General features: G+C 35.7%; 2 protein-coding genes across 3 annotated transcripts; one reads left to right on the top strand and one right to left on the bottom strand.

Moving 5' to 3' along the window:
* The first annotated feature begins 1,823 nt into the window (after positions 1 to 1,823).
* On the top strand, positions 1,824 to 11,737 carry LOC104085386 (RNA polymerase II C-terminal domain phosphatase-like 2). Of its 2 annotated transcripts, XM_009589399.4 has the most exons (16): positions 1,824 to 2,298; positions 3,889 to 4,359; positions 5,977 to 6,187; positions 6,577 to 6,734; positions 6,819 to 6,889; positions 6,972 to 7,077; positions 7,158 to 7,247; positions 7,389 to 7,527; positions 7,622 to 7,983; positions 8,063 to 8,114; positions 8,836 to 8,966; positions 9,071 to 9,124; positions 9,864 to 9,960; positions 10,406 to 10,802; positions 11,017 to 11,116; positions 11,319 to 11,737. In XM_009589399.4, the coding sequence occupies exons 1-14, from the start codon at positions 2,017 to 2,019 to the stop codon at positions 10,594 to 10,596; spliced, it is 2,415 nt and encodes an 804-aa protein (XP_009587694.1). In that variant the 5' UTR covers positions 1,824 to 2,016; the 3' UTR covers positions 10,597 to 10,802; positions 11,017 to 11,116; positions 11,319 to 11,737. The 2 variants fall into 2 exon arrangements, with proteins under 2 accessions (XP_009587694.1, XP_009587695.1); XM_009589400.4 differs by lacking the exon at positions 7,158 to 7,247.
* Positions 11,738 to 12,736: 999 nt separating this feature from the next.
* On the bottom strand, positions 12,737 to 15,450 carry LOC104085387 (uncharacterized). Its single transcript, XM_009589401.4, has 5 exons — positions 15,083 to 15,450; positions 14,627 to 14,666; positions 14,370 to 14,530; positions 13,657 to 14,295; positions 12,737 to 13,110 (listed from the first exon to the last, which is right to left on the bottom strand). Exons 1-5 carry the CDS (start codon positions 15,314 to 15,316, stop codon positions 12,862 to 12,864), a joined length of 1,323 nt encoding a protein of 440 aa, XP_009587696.1. The 5' UTR covers positions 15,317 to 15,450; the 3' UTR covers positions 12,737 to 12,861.
* Between the last annotated feature and the right edge of the window lie 879 nt (positions 15,451 to 16,329).

The raw sequence follows: 16,329 nt of genomic DNA, 5'->3' as shown, positions 1-16,329 counted from the left end.
CAATTTAAAGATTGGATTACAGAAAAATCCTTCAAAAGTTAATTGACTATTATAACCTCTTATTAAATATTAAATTTTAGATGCACTGAAATTTTTGCCCCAATATAACTTATTGCTACTGTGAGATGATCTCAATATAAGCCTTTTTACCTCTTAGCTAAGGACCTTTAGTTTACTTTGTCATCATGCTTTTTTCATCGGTTAAAAAATCAATCAGCAACTTATATAAATCGACTATTAAAAGAAGAAATAGCCGAGGAAAGAAGTAGATTTGCAAGTTTAACGTGTAAGTTCATTATCTCTTCTACGAGTGTTCATGAAATTGTGTATTAGTATTATTTATGTAATTTTTGATTAAGCAACACCATCTACTGTTATTTAGTATGAAATGGTATTTATTTTATATTTTTTCCGAAAATCATATAGACTCTTGTGACGTAAATGAAATATTACGTAGTAGAGTTTTTCTCCCTTCAACTTTCATTTCTTATTTAAATTTTCTTTTCATTTTCCTTTTCAGAATTTTTCATTTTCTGGTATGATAATCTGAGAATTAAGTAGGTTAATTTAATATGATGATTTTATAGAAAATAATTAAAGTATTAGTGTAATTTATTGAATTACTTTATTTATAAGGCACATACTAATATTGAAGAGATAAGAAAATGAAGCAACGACCATATATCCCGACAATCGTTGCTTCTACATTGCAGGATACATGTATCCATTGAGGATAGTGTGCGGTAGATAAAATACATATAAATGTTAATATTATGATTTTTTTGTTCCTTTTAAATATTAATAAATTATTATTGTTATATGTAAATTTATAAAACTTTTAGATACAAGTTATCTTGCTTGAATAGAATAGTATTTTGAAATTATCACACGATATCTATATTCGTATTTACACATATTACCTTACCAACATTATATATAGGCCAAATTCAATTATCTTAACAATGTCACATCAAATTCAACAAATCTGAGTTTAGAGGACATTAATGATCTATTATTCCAACCTTACTATTTAGTAAATCTTTTTATGTTTAGTATATTATGCTTGCTAATCACAAAAGAAAGTAGGCAATCAAATAATCGTTTATTTGATTCAAACACATTGTTTGAATCAAAATAAGATACTTTTTAAAATGTTTATTTTATAATTCAAACACTTTGTTTAATAATATATGCGATTTTATAAAAAATATATACTAAATTATATGGAATACAAAGCGCGTGCCCATAAACTAGTATTAAAAATAAATAGAAGACATTAAACATCATAGCACGATAGACAATGGAATAAATTAGTTGATACATAATCTAATTTGATTTTTAACAAAAATTTAAAAATCCCTTAAAAGGTAAAAAAGGATAAATCTACAGACATACACACAAATATAGCAGCTCTATAATTGCTGAGACATTTTCTTTTTTCTTTTTGGTAATTAAAATTGCTGATACATTACAAATTACAACACTACTTAATGAGTAACCTAACCAAATACTTCCTACGTACTAAATAAGGGAGTAATATATAAAATAGACGCGTCTCCACAATATGATCAAATTCTCATTGATCGAATGGTCATGGTCACGCCACATCAAAACATAAACATCCTAACCGTGCGCCAGAGCGTAGAATAACAAACCCTTACGAGCCTCACACATCGCATGCGTACCTTGAACCAGATACAATCCATACGAAACCCTCCGGTTTTTCCGTAAAATTCTTACAACATTAAGACCAATTATAAACCAACCCCACTCAGTTTTTCTATAAATACCTTAACACACCCTATTCATTCGAAACCGCTGCTTATAGAGCGAGAAAAAAAAGCATAAGCAGAGCGCGCCAGCTCTAGAGAGAGAAAAAACACAGAGAAATAGGTACACAGCAATGGAGTGAAGAAAGAGAAAATTCTTTTTTTCTAAATTTTTCTATTTTTCCAGTGAATTATCCTCGAGTAATTCATCACATTTTTCGATTTTGCGAGATTAAGCTCTGTTACAATGAGTTTTTTAGGGTTCAAATCGGTTGTGTTTCACGGAGAAACGTGTTTAGGAGAGCTGGAGATTGTTCAGGTTAAGGATCAGAATTTTCAGTTCCCAAACAACGAGATACGGATCCATCACATATCTCAAAACAGCGAACGGTGTCATCCTCTCTCTGTTCTACAAACAATTTCATCACCTGTTCGTTGTAAGCTTGAACCCAACTCGAATTCGGCGTCGAACGGTTCTGATCAGTCTCCGTTGATTAATCTTCACGCCTCCTGCTTTTATGAACTCAAGGTTATATACATTGGCAAATTTTAATTGAATAACTAGCTATAACCAGTTGTATAATGCTTTAGTACATTTACTGCACGAGTTGATTTAGTTGTTACGGAATTTTGTGACAATGAGACTCGTAATACTTCATCAAAAGAAAACGCTTGTTTATGATTTTACGTTTATTGTGAAATACTCACTTTACATTTACTATGATTACAAGAGGCCAGGTGTTGTTTATATACCTTGGTTCTGATCAGCATCAATCTTCACACCTCGTGCTTTTATGAACTCATTCAAGTTTTAGTTGAATAACTAGCTATAATCAGTTGTATAGTGCTTTACATTTACTGTGAAATGCTGATTTTACATTTAATTGAATAACTAGCTATAACCAGTTGTATAAAGATTTTTTAACCTGTAATAGTAGTTAGTTACCACTTTTATCAGATTATTAATTAATACTTATCAAGAGATTTACCTGTAATTACCTAATTAGTGTTTACCCTATTAGTGACTTAGTGACCTGGTTGTGTAGATATTTTTTACAGTATCAACGAATTTTAACCTATGATAGTAGGTTAGTTACCATTTTATCAGTTTATTATTTAATGCTTATCAAAGAGATTTACCTGTAATTAACTAATAAGTGACTTGATTGTATAAATATTTTTTACACCATCAGTGCATAGAACTTAAACTCTTATTGGGAAATACTGGTTTTACATTTTTTGTGAAAATACTGCATGAGTTGAAATTTAGTTGCTAATGGAGTTTTGTGACGATGAGACTCATAATGCTCGTTAATGTTTTTACGTTTACTATGAAATACCGACTTTACAATTTACTATGAAATTACTAGAGGCCAGTTGTTGTTTATTTGTTCAAAGAGTTTTCTGATAATGAGAAATAATGCTCTTGTTGATGAAATTAATGGGACACAGTTGTGCTTTTAGTTGGTTACCTCAATTTTTTGACAGTGAGAAATCTTGTGGCATTTTATGTAGATGTGTATGCAAAGTTTCTTTGCGGTGCCTTGATTACAGTTAATTCGTGAAATAACTCAATTTTTTGACAGTGAGAAATCTTGTGGCTATGATTTTCTTGGTTGATGATATTTTGATGAGATGAAAGTAATTGTGGCATTTTCATGTGGCATTTTTGTCAGGATGTATATGCAAATTCCTTTTTGCTATTATGATTTAATAATGAGGATGCTCTATGAATTTGACAGCTCTGCATATGTTGCATGTTTTTTTGTTTTTATGTATCTACAACAACAACAACATACCTTAGTGTATTCCCACAAGTGGGGTCTGGGGAGAGTAGTATGTACGCAGACCTTACCCCTGCCTTCGTTTTTATGTATCTATTGAAAAGAATTGATATTTCTTATATGAGATGTAAATAGGTTCTTATGTTTTTGCGTTAGGAAATAAAGACACGTGCTAAAGCTATTGTCCTCAGAAATGTGATTTTTGTTTGAAGTATACATAACTTGGTGATAAGAGGACAGAGAAATCCTGAATATGTACATTAAATAATGTGTAATTGATATTTTGTGGATAAGATGTGCTGATGCATTGTTCCTTCTTATTGGTTTTTGTGTAGACTGCAGTAGTCTTGCTGGGGGAAGAAGAAATACATTTGGTGGCAATGCCGAGTAAGCAGAAGAAGTTCCCCTGTTTTTGGTGCTATTCAGTGCCCTTTGGTCTGTATAGTGCTTGTTTACGAATGCTGAATATGAGGTGTTTATCAATTGTTTTTGATCTCGATGAGACTTTAATTGTTGCTAATACAATGAAGTCGTTTGAGGATAGAATTGAGGCTTTGCGGGGTTGGGTTGCACGAGAAACAGATCCAATTCGGTTGTCTGGGATGTCCGCTGAGATGAAGAGATATATAGAGGATCGTACATTGTTGAAGCAGTACTTGGAGAGTGATTCTGTTGTTGATGGCGGGAAAGTATATAAAGCTCAGCAAGAGGAGGTGCTACAATTATCTGAAGGGCAAGAGCGTGTAGTTCGGCCAGTCATAAGGTTGCTGGAAAAGAATGCGGTTCTAACACGGATTAATCCAGAGGTAATAAGATAGGGAGATTTTCTTTCATTTCTCTGTTATGCCTTGCAATTATTGATTCTTATCATGACACGTCTAAGGCATATGCATGTTTGTCAAATTATTCTACATTTTGCATCATGGAGAATATCCCCCCTGCTTACAACATTCCCTTAGTGGTGCTAGTGGAAGTTAATTAGTTGCATGTCGTGATATATTCGTGGAGTAAAATTTTGGCTATTGATTTATTAGGAGTATGTTGTCATTAATTTTTTATATTTGCTCATTATTCTGTTAATTTTTAGTATTTTAGGTTTCTTAATAGAAAACACATATAGTACAGTGAGGCATAGTTGATCGATTGAATTTTGAAGTTGTGCGGAGGATGCTTTATGGTTTCTCATACAAATTGGAGTACTATTGCGTGAAAGTGGATTGAGTAGTTAATTGTAGCGATTTAAATAGTTTCACAGTATTGTGCTAAAACATTTGCTGTTATCCTGTCTTTATGCTTAAACTGTTACCAATTCATTAGTTAACAGCCTTTCACTTTTTGGTGGCAACTATGCTTTATCACTCAACATTTGTCTTTCTTTTCAGAAAATTTACATGCTCTATTTGAGATCTTGTAGACAAGGTTCTCTGTATAGTTTATAGATGATCTCAGCTTGAGATACTGTTTGATCTACTCCTTAGTTGTACGATTTATAATTTAATGAACTTCCAAGTTATGTTGCTTATCTGGAATCTTGGATGAAACAACTATTTTAGGCACTTTGAGACCAATCTGCGTTAAACTTAGTGTTCCTTTATCACTTGCTATTTGCTTTGTTAGACCCTTTTTTGCATCTACTTCCAGAAGTTCATGTAATTGATATGTTTTCAGTCTCAAATTGGGCTTTCTGAGAAGGCATGGTGCTTTGATTTGTTGGTCTTCGAGCGCATATCTTTTTCTTTGTGTGTGTGCGTGTGCGTGTGTATATTATGTTTACGTTATACAGCTTTTTTGGTCCGTCATTGAGGTTGGTGATGCTTCTTGTGACCGTGTGGCGTGTGTCAAGAGCAGACAAGATTGGATTGAACCATAGTGTTGGCTAAGTGACTCATTCAGTTTCCCTCACTTACTCCAAGGTGTTTGTATTATACTCTATGGTGTTTATTTGGTCTATTGTGATGGTGTTTAATGAATTGCAATTTGAGTTTCTTTTGTTCATGAAATATGCACTTCATGCTGCCGATGGTCCTTAGACATGTGCGTTCACTAATCCACCAGCATTGGCAAAGTTGCATTCCCTTATGGGCTTCCCATGTTTAGAGATCTGCATCCTTACCTGTGCGAGTTCGTGGAAGAAAGGATTGGAGGAGCGATCAACAATTCACCTCCGGTCTTTATTCTTTTATGGCTCTTGTATTCAATCAATCTTTTTTTCATGTAGCTAAAAGAAAATGGTATCCGGACTTTTGGCCTTCTAGCTCAACTGCCATCAGAATATCAAGTTTCATTGTCTTAATGCAGTTGCCCATGTTATGACACTGGAATGTGGACTCGAATTCAGTTGAACATTTATAACACATCATGGTCGTCTGTGATGAATTTTCTGTCTCTACGCATTTTCTTATCATGGGAAACTTCTTGTGCAGAATCGGGATACCAGTGTGCTAGTTAGATTGCGTCCTGCTTGGGATGAGTTGAGAACTTATTTGACAGCCAGAGGTCGGAGAAGGTTCGAAGTGTATGTTTGCACCATGGCGGAGAGAGATTATGCATTGGAGATCTGGAGGCTACTTGACCCTGGGTCACACCTCATTAATGCCAAACAATTGATGGACCGTGTTGTATGTGTCAAATCAGGTTAGGACCTGGAATACTTTACTGTCTTGTGACTCCTTGGGAAAAAAATCTTTTGTTCTTCCGTTCATGGTAAACCACCCCCTACCATTACTAGAGAAAAGCTCAAACCTCTTCTTATGAACTTACATATGATCCATCCACATTGTCGTAAAGGATAATGAAGCACCAAAACTAATGGAAGATTTGTCTTCTTGTGTTTGATATATGTCGTTCTATGCTTTTGGTGGTATTTTCTTTAGCTTCTAATGTTATAGTGGTATTGATGTCCAAGAAGCTGCCAACTGTGGTTGCTTCTCATCAGCGGGCTAATACCTTTTCCTCTTGAACTGTATAATTTATAAAATCTTTTTCATTAACTCAGAACATTGTCTATGTTATTGGTCACATAGGGGCCAAGAAGTCTTTACTTACTGTCTTCCAAACTGGCAATTGTCATCCAAAATTGGCGATGGTTATTGATGACCGATTAAAAGTGTGGGAAGATAAAGATCAACCTCGCGTTCATGTTGTCCCTGCTTTCACTCCATATTATGCTCCACAAGCAGAGGTTTATGTTTTGCTATTTCTGATTATTTTAATATCATCTTTCTTTTGTCACATCGAGACTGAATGGGAACTTCTTTTTGAGTAGATGGCCAATGCAGTTCCTGTCCTATGTGTGGCGAGAAATGTTGCTTGCGATGTTAGAGGTCGATTTTTCAAGTAAGTTCATTCTCAGAAGAGATGTTTAAGTTTGAGTCAATTGAGTAGTTCTTTATCTGATCCATTTTTTTTTGTCACTTAGAGAGTTTGATGAAAGTCTACTCCGGAAGATCTCTGAGATCTTCTATGAAGATGAGGTCGTAAATTTACCTTCTGCACCTGACGTGAGCAACTACTTAATGTCTGAGGTATTCATCTTCAATCTCTTTAAATTTCAACTTTTAAATGAAGGCTGATCTTGATAAGGGTTTGCTTTTTCTACTCTAAGGATGCTTGTTTTTCATCATCCGGAAATCTGAATGCTCCTATTCCTGAAGGGATGTATGGGCCTGAAGTTGCACAAAGATTGCATCAGCAGGTGGTAATAACTGTCTGCGTAGTTTGACTTGTTATCACATGCTTGACCAAAAAGATAACTTGGAAGAGCAACACATCACATCAAGTAATTTAATTTTCAGCCTGTCATTTGCTTATGCTCTAACATTTATGTTCTATCCAGGAGGGAAAAGTTAATATGAACTCTGCTTCTCCTTTCATCGGTAATAATCCTGATTTGAAGCCCGGAAGCTCACAGCTTACGGTGGGAATTGCTGCAAATGTACCTACTCAGTCAATGAAACCAATTCAACCTTCAGAAAGTATAGAAGCCTGTCTTTACCTGCACTTAAATAGTAGATGTTTTATCTTTTTCGTTTCCCACCCGGTAGTCATTTTGTTCCTGTGTGTATTTAGAACCAAGTTTGCTGGGAGCTCCATTTAGACGAGATAACAGCTTTTCTGAAGTTGATGCTGATGGGAAGAGAAGGTATCCCATGTTGAATCCTAGCCAGGATTCGAGGTATCGCGGTTCAGCAGAACCTCCTTTATTATCTAGGGTGCCTCAGAAACCACCCATACTGCCCATACCATCGCAGGGTGGATGGTTGGTGGAAGATGACCTAAATAAAGGACATTTGGGTAGTCGATCACCTGGGATTTTTCAAGAATCTGATGCATCAAGGTCTGATAAACAGAGAGGTCATCTGAATTTGCTCAGTCAAGGTGCAACAAGCATGGTGTTACCAACATATGCATCTACAGGGAAGAATGAAGAGGTACTTGCTACTGCTTCCCTCTGAAATAGTTAACTGGCCTCCTGTTGGCTAATCCTTTCGAATGTTCGACTCTTTGCAGACTAATTCCAGGCATGAAATGCATAAACAAAATTCTCTTATTCAACAGACAGGTGGGTTTGAGTTTTATTCTTATAGATTGTTTTAGTGTTTTTTTTTAATTCCTTATTTGCTGTTATGGATTTGAAATATTAAGGACAAATGTAGGCCTTTAGGTAGGAATGCATTTATTAACCATACTACAATAGTGTTTGGTCTTTGGATAAAGTAGCCATGTCAGTGACTCTTCTGGGGTGTGAATGCTGTTAAGTTGGTTGCTGGTATTAAGTCTGACTGCAGTCTTTGGTGCTACTGATGTGGGTAAAGGCTAGTTTTCAGCTTGTGATTTTGAGCCCAGCTATCGAAATAGTAATAAATCCAACTAATTGCGTGTTTATTTGTCAATTAGGGCAAGGATAAAATTTATCCAAGAAAATAAAGAAGGCCGGAATGAATACTTATACTTATTGATTGCCATGATGGTGTGTTTTTATCTATTTTGGTCAAGATTGTGTTTAGAAGGACTTCAAAAGAAGTTTTTTGTATAATCTTGAACAATAGAATCAACATATTGATTCTCGGATGTGCTGACTTTATAGGTTGGTCTTTAGTTTAGTATAGGGAGAACAAGTAAGAGATTATTGGGGGAAGGTTGAGAAATAGATTAGCTAAAATGTTTACTGGTTAGTTGACACAAACAATCTCTTTTTATTCCCCTTTTCCTTGTTTTATTTCCTCTCTTCTTCAAGTTTATAATATATGCTTGCTAGGCTAATTGTAATTTGACCCTGACAGAGGGTAGGCTCTTTCAACATCAGTCAACATTTAACAACAGAGAATCTCAACCAGAAGCTGGGAGAATGAACTTCTTACCATCTTTAGCTACTGGGGTGCTGCAAGAAATTGGACGGCGATGCAACTCAAAGGTATGTGGTACATACTTTTTAGCCAAGATGGTACCATTCTCTGCTCTTGTTGATTTTTCTTGGTTGTCATAGTAAGAGCTCCACCACTGTGTCTTGCTGTGTAGGTTGAGTTCAGGCCTGTGGTGAGCACCAGTGAGGAATTGCAATTTTCAGTTGAGGTTAGAGCATTTTCTACTGTAGAAAGTTTTACTTATCTGAAGCCATTTTCAGGGACTCATTAATTGCATTGTTATCATCAAAATTTGAAGATAAAATTCTGCTAAATGCAGCTCTAGTTTTCACTGATAATACTGTTCCTCTTCTTATATACTGATGGGATACTAGGAAGTAGCGTGCAAGGTAATGGCTCCATGGATTTTATATCCTTGTTAAGACAGTTATGGTAGTTTGCTATACATTTAACAAATTAATCAAAACAAATTTCTTTTAGAAAAAAAAACTATAAGTGATACAATATGCTGTGATAATATTAGTGGAGTTTATACCTTTGATGTTGATGGGATACTTGAAATTAGTGTGCGATGTGATATTCATGTGTCTGTATGTTTTAGTTGAGACAATTGAAATTTATTATTATATGAGGCATGGGCTGTGATGACTTTGAAAATCGGCAAGCGAGGCATGTGTTAATGTCTCGCTTTCAAGATATTCGTTTTGATATGCCTCACTTAAATACTATGTGAGGCATGTGTTATGAACTGTCTGTTAATGTCTCTCTTTCAAGATATTCGTTTTGATATGAGAGTGTTGCATCTGAACTGGGAAGAAAATTTTCTTTGTTTTTTGCCTGCTCCTTTCATTATTGTTCATAAAAGTGCATTATCATATTGGCTTCTGAATTTAGACAAGCAGCATAAGGTTTTTGTATCCAGAATTCTGAGCCTGAGTCATCTTTAGGTCTTCTTCACCGGTGAGAGAGTTGGTGTTGGAATGGGTAAGACTAGGAAGGATGCTCAGCAACAGGCAGCTGAGAATGCTCTTCGTAACTTGGCTGGTAAGATCCTGTTAAAATGTTCCCCTGAATTTCTTGATGTAACTTGTTACAAGCATCAAGAGCTAATGGTGTGATGGAAATTCATTCTTCACTTCAACTATTTCAAAAGAGAATTTGTGTAATGAGTAAATTCTTAAGAACTGTGTCTCATGTCCAGTAAATTTTTAAGAATAGTCTCTTGTGTGTTTTGACAAAATTATCTTTCATTTTCTCAGTTATCACTTTAACGTGATGTCAGTATATATATTACTCTTATCAATTCTGACATGTTACACCTACTTCCGAACCTTGTAAAAAAGGGAATGTTACACCGATTTCTGAATTCAATGTCATTTTATGATAAGACCCGGGAGCTGCTTTACATTCTTTCCTTTCTAAAGTTACCTTGTCTGGATACAGGTTTATTTTGAGAGCTAATTTGTAGACTAATAATGCATATTTGCAGATAAATACGTCTCATACATTACATCTCACCCCCGAGTAGTGGATAAAGACCTCAATAAGCTTTCAGTGGAAAATGAAAATGGGTTCTTGTGGGAGACTGTCAATCATGTGGATGAATGGTCAGTGGAGGATAGAGTACCTCAAGTAAATGTTCCGGAGGTGGGAGTTAATGGCGATGCTGCCCATGACTGATTACCCAGTTTTTGAGAACGTGACTGATCTTTGGCTAAGGGGTGCATGGATGCAAGTTTTGGGGATGAGGGGTTGAGATTATCTGGGATGCACCCCTCCTTGAATTTTGTTGCATCAGAGTCAGGAGCAAAACAGGGAAATGTGAGCTTGTTGGCCTACTTGTTCATCTTGCAACGTAGGCCATGCTTCATACTTCTTCTTTTGAGGTAAAACAGTGGTGTTTAGTCCTAATTCTGCCCCTTCTATTTTCCTCTCACAGTTCTGTTCTGTTGTAACTTTTGCTGGGGTTTCTTTCTGTTCCTTTTCTATTTTGGTCCTTGAATATGGTCTACTCCTAACTGGAAGGCTATCATATTCCAATTGCTTTTTCTTGTCTGTGCTCTGGGTGGAGAGTTTTGACCATCTCCTATTCTTCCTCAGATGCACCTGATTCAAACCTTGCTGTGTCGAGAGTATCCTGATTTGCTGAACAAGCATGTGCAGGTACTACTGGGGCAACGAGTCAAAGGGATTCACCCAGGTAACCTAAGGGCCACAGTATTACATTTTTATCATAGCCAAGTTCTCCCTAGTTCCCAAGTTGATTTTGCCTTGCTTTTAGTCTCTGCACTCGAAAGTCTTGTTTGATTTTTAACTGATGAAGAACGAAGCAAGTTTTGGAATAAAGAGTTCATGTTTTCCGCTGGTGAATGCTAACTTTAGTTATCTCTTGATTGTGTTAGATCTTAACCACCCTATCCGAATCATGTCCAGAGAGAGAGCTAGCACCACCCAAGTGATTTTATAATGGGAGGTCCTACAGCAGGAATTTTGACTGGTGTCTCCAGGCAGACAGTTTGGTAGCGAAACCACCTTCACAACTATCTAATTGGCTTTTTGGTGCCTTCATAATTTTTTTCCCGCTATGTTACAGAGAATTATCTTTCCCTTTTACTCTCCTTGGAAAAGTGATTCCAACATCTTTTATGGAAGGGCTTGTTTTTGGTGCCCTAGTTTCAACCATAGTGTGTGTAAGTATATAGTTTCTACCTTGCAATTTTCTCTTAGCTTCGTAGAAAGATAACAAGATATTTTTCTATAGAAACTTGCTGTTACTTTATTTGAAATCTACACAATCAATCAATTATGCTTCAATTTCAAAGTAGTTGGATATAGAGGCTGCTTTCGAACTAGTTGGATATAGAGGCTACTCTCCACGTCGATGTTCATGTTCCTTGCTAATTCTCCTGTGTTAATTTCTAGCATTTAATGCTACACTTAAGGTAGATGTAGCATGTGTTTTGAGCACGCCATGTGTAGATTTGTATTCATAATATACACATGATGATTTTATCATTTATGGTAACAATCATCACTGAATTTTAAAAAAAAAAAAGGGCAGGTGCATAAAGCATCCAGGATACGGGAAATGGTTGTGCCCTACGCGGTGTGATGTACATAGTTTATACTAATACAAACAATAGTTGTTGCTTCCACGTCAATGAATGTTGCTAGCAGTCACAATCCAAGATATCCCGTGTGAGTATGAATTGCCGGTGATGCGACACTCGAGCATTGAACCATTATGATACAAGTAAACATATTTATATAGCCAGTACAGTGACTATTAATCGTAATTTTGTTGTCAAGTTCTTCACTACCATCGTATAAGTTTACTTACCAATGACAAAACATAACTTGGATATTTTATGTAGTGTAGACAACCGTTCGGTAACTGGCCAAATGGCAAGGGAACGGCGTAGACGTTACGTCCGGGTAGGCAGAATTCCTAGAGAGATCTCAAATAATGTGGCTATAATAACATGTAACATTGGGGATGGTGAACAGATCTGGCAATTTATGTTAGAATCGAGGGAGAGTTATGATCGTGCAATTATGGTGCTTTCCTGCACCAAAAACGATGTGGGAATTCTTTTTCGGGTGGGTTAGTTTTTTATTGGTTTCCACCTAGATTTCAGTACTAGTATCGGAGTATCTGACTATTTCGGTTCCACACCGATTAAGGCGATTAAAGGAGGAAGTGCTCGCTCCCTAGCAGGATTTTTTCTTGAACTCGAAACATTTGATTAAGGGTGGAAGGATCCTACTCATCCAACCACAACCTTTGGTGGTGGTGGTGGTGGGATAGTAGTTCTAATACTTGAGAATAGTAATATGTATTGGAACAAAATATAATACAAGCCTTGGAAAAAAAGAGAACAAGAGGACCATAATACATTTATCAGTGACATTGTTATCCACACATTGTTTTCTATGAGCTTGTTTTCAGCTTTCAAGCTCTACTTTAAAGAAACCCAAATTGGCAAAGAACTTCTGCAGTGTTCTTTTACCCCATTGCATATCACTGTCAAATATCTCTTCCACGGGCTTTCCGTTAGGCCAATCTCCTCCTTCCACTAATTCAGACTTTTCTATATCTTCATTCCTTCTTACTTCTTGCTTGACATTAAGCATCATTTCTGGGATTTCTCTAGGATGTGTTAAATCAGTAACTACCTCTTCATTTGAACTCAACTGGATATATTAAAGTATCAGCACATCAGAAATTGACAAATAAAGAAAATACAATCAACAATTTGAGCTATACATGAGCTATGTGATGCCTTTGAGAACTCAAGCTAAAGCCTCATACTCAACAATTTAAGAAGATTAAAGATCTTTGAGTAGGACATAATGAGGTTGCAAGTTTTAGTTTTGTGTCTTATTAAGATTTTGATTGTTTGAAACCAACTTTCTTGTGTCCTGATAATATATTCAGGAAGATAACAAGGCCTTTAAGTAGGACATAATGGGGTTGCAAGTTTTAGTTTTTGTGTCTCAATAGTTTATTAAGATATTGATTGTTTGAATACCAACTTTCAAAAAGTTTTACAATGTGATCAAGAAAGAATATAGAGAACTAAAAATCTTTGTTGATTCTTGGTAATTCAACATATCAAGCACCAATGACTCAACATCTAGTGGTAGAATATTTTATTAGGAAGACAAAACTGAGAGAACTACATTTGCTAAAGACACTTCTTCTCCATACGAAACTTGTAATAGGTGTTAAGCAGTTACCTCTGGCACATTGAACTCCTCAGATTTCAATCCAAGTGATCCCTCAGCAACAATTTTATTCATCTGAACTTCATCCAACAACACATTGAACTCCTCACTATTTGATCCAAGTGAGGTCTCAGCAATAACTTTGTCCATGTCCAAAACTTGGGTTAAGCCAGGAACCAAGACAGGAACTGTTTCATGCATGATTAGGATTGACTCGTCTTTTGAGTTTAACACTTCATTATTAAACACCATGTTATTCTTGCCAATAGCTTTTGCTTCTATTATTGTGTCCTCATTTAGATCAGTGTTCACATCCTCTTTTACTTCAGTGATATTTTCTGCGACTATAGCTAAAACTTCATTGCTTTTTTCCTCGTTTACATCATCTTCTAGGTCTACAACTGTTGATGGAACCAGATTCTCAGCTATTAAAATTTCTGGATTAGCTGCAGATTCTTCGGATTGTTCTGCAGCAGGTTCCTCTTCTACAATTGTCTGCAGCTCAGCATTGTCCCAATCTTCAGAAACTGTTATTATTTTCTTGGTTTCCCATGTTTGAAGAATTCGATCAGGGCCTTGTTGCCACAAGATAGTCTCAGCATCTCCTTTCAGAATGAACTTGTAGCTGATGGTTTTTCCACTTGGGATATCCTAAAATAGTCTCAAAGAATTAGAACATAGTTTAGTAAATGAAATATTAACCATAATTAGATTGATTTCAGTACCAACTCGACAGTCCAGGCATGTCCCTCTGACCAGTCAAGTGGCACTGCATTTGATGGATTCCATGAACCAAGAACTGGATCATCACCCACTATGTGGAAATGCTGACCAAAGGTGCATTCCTTATTCAATTGAAATTTTACACGGACAGGTTCGGATTGATCTAGAAAGAAAACAACAGTATCTAAGTTATATAGCGACTGTTATTACAATAAAAATAACTCCTACATATAAGAACTACCACAGTAGGATGACTTACTTGTATCCGTTGTCTCTGTTTCTTCACTCTGAGTATGTGTCTGCATGAGTTAAAAGTTGAACATACAATTATATTGAAAATAGATTTTTATTCAATAGTGCAGATGTCACTTACATATATGCATCAAAGATCCATATAATAGTAATATTAATAGTTATTTACATTAGCAGAACAAGAAACACATCCAATATTTAGCTATCTATCAATTACTCTCAGCTATAACTACCTTCACTTTGAGGTGAACAATTTTAACTCATACATGTTATGCATCATATTGCAAGCTAACAGCTAATGTTCATATCTGAAAAGAAAGTAAGAAATAAATTAAGTGTAAACTAGAAAGATGAAAATAAGACACAATATTATTCCAGAAACAAGTGTTTTAGTAGAGTCCCAAAATGATTTTGCAACTAAATAGTACTACTTCAGTATTCAATAAAGGAAAGTAGAAGAGACCTGAGTGTCAAAAGATGATTGGAGAGCAGGAGCACAAGAAATAGGCTGAACGGTTTTGCGCTGAATAGAAAGTGAGCTGACATTAACAAGCTTACAGCTTGACAATCCAAGAAAGCAAATTTCTGACCTTTTACTCAGACCAACATCTTTAGTACACAAAGACAGACCTCTATGTTTGTCTATAATCTTGTCCAAACAAACCCCTTTTACAGATGATCCTGTTAAGGACTCCATATCTAAAATTTGAAGCTTTTCCCAACTGGCGTTCAAGAAAAACAGAGGAAGAAAATGAGAATGGTGATTATGATTGTTCCAAAAATACACTGTTGGGTATAAACTGTGGTAAAAATAGATTGGTGGCTATTAAGGAGTGGAGTGTGGGGTTATAATTTTATACTACAAGAGTGCAGGGTGTGGGGTCCAGTGAGAGCAATACCACGGATCAAGAACCAGGTGGCTTCAATGACCAGGAATTCAATCTTTAACGTTAATTGGAATCTCAAATGAGTAATGGAAAATGTCTTCTTTTTTTTTTCCCTCTTCTTGGAACTGCAACAAATTAATTAAGGTAACGCTTACATTTAGGTAAATCAGAGTTTACGTTCTTACCACGAATTTGTTTTTACAACTTAGCTTAAAAGGGCCCTGACTTTTGCTCCTCCACATCTTTCTCGTAATGTTAGTTTTTGGGTCACCTTGTGGACCTACAACTGGACTGGTTCGTTCACTGATCCTCGCATCTTCCTTTTGGATAAAAAAGTACATTTTTTTCTCCTTTTCGTAAATTTGTTAGTGACGGTAAATATTAAGTGTTTACTACAAACAAATATAACTAATCATTTAATGAAGAGAAAATATGTACATTAATTAAGTAATACAATATAACTTTATGCGCAAACATTTAGTGTGAACATCCAATGGGGGAAAGATTTTACCATAAGTGACGAGTCGTGTGAGTGGTATATAAAAGGAAAAAAAAAATCCTTTGACCTGGGGTTTGAATATGTACTTACATGGTGTACTGACTGCCCTTTCTCTGATTCCCTTGGCTGACTCATGCTTGATTTTTAATAACTAAGTATATAGATTGGTCAGACTCAGTACTTCACTTCGCTAAGCTAACAAGCACTGTAGCTTCAATATTAGAAATGTCTACAGCTATGGAATAATGTTGTTCATAGATAGAAGACCTAATAATGCTGCTTTATTTAACAAAGAATCCAAATATTCACAATCAGAGGCCGGCG

The sequence above is a fragment of the Nicotiana tomentosiformis genome, chromosome 7 (genome assembly GCF_000390325.3).
Source record: "Nicotiana tomentosiformis chromosome 7, ASM39032v3, whole genome shotgun sequence".
Lineage (NCBI taxonomy): Eukaryota > Viridiplantae > Streptophyta > Magnoliopsida > Solanales > Solanaceae > Nicotiana > Nicotiana tomentosiformis.
The sequence above is the reverse complement of the archived record's forward strand: the minus strand, read 5'-3'. Positions and strand labels throughout refer to the sequence as shown.

Coding starts and splice junctions, on each gene's coding strand:
- LOC104085386 (XM_009589399.4), top strand. CDS start 2,017: ATGAGTTTTTTAGGGTTCAAATCGGTTGTGTTTCACGGAGAAACGTGT. Junction 6,735..6,818: donor ATTATGCTCCACAAGCAGAG/GTTTATGTTTTG, acceptor CTTTTTGAGTAG/ATGGCCAATGCAGTTCCTGT. Junction 7,984..8,062: donor CTACAGGGAAGAATGAAGAG/GTACTTGCTACT, acceptor GACTCTTTGCAG/ACTAATTCCAGGCATGAAAT.
- LOC104085387 (XM_009589401.4), bottom strand. CDS start 15,316: ATGGAGTCCTTAACAGGATCATCTGTAAAAGGGGTTTGTTTGGACAAG. Junction 14,667..15,082: donor AATCATCTTTTGACACTCAG/GTCTCTTCTACT, acceptor TAACTCATGCAG/ACACATACTCAGAGTGAAGA. Junction 14,531..14,626: donor AACAGAGACAACGGATACAA/GTAAGTCATCCT, acceptor TTTTCTTTCTAG/ATCAATCCGAACCTGTCCGT.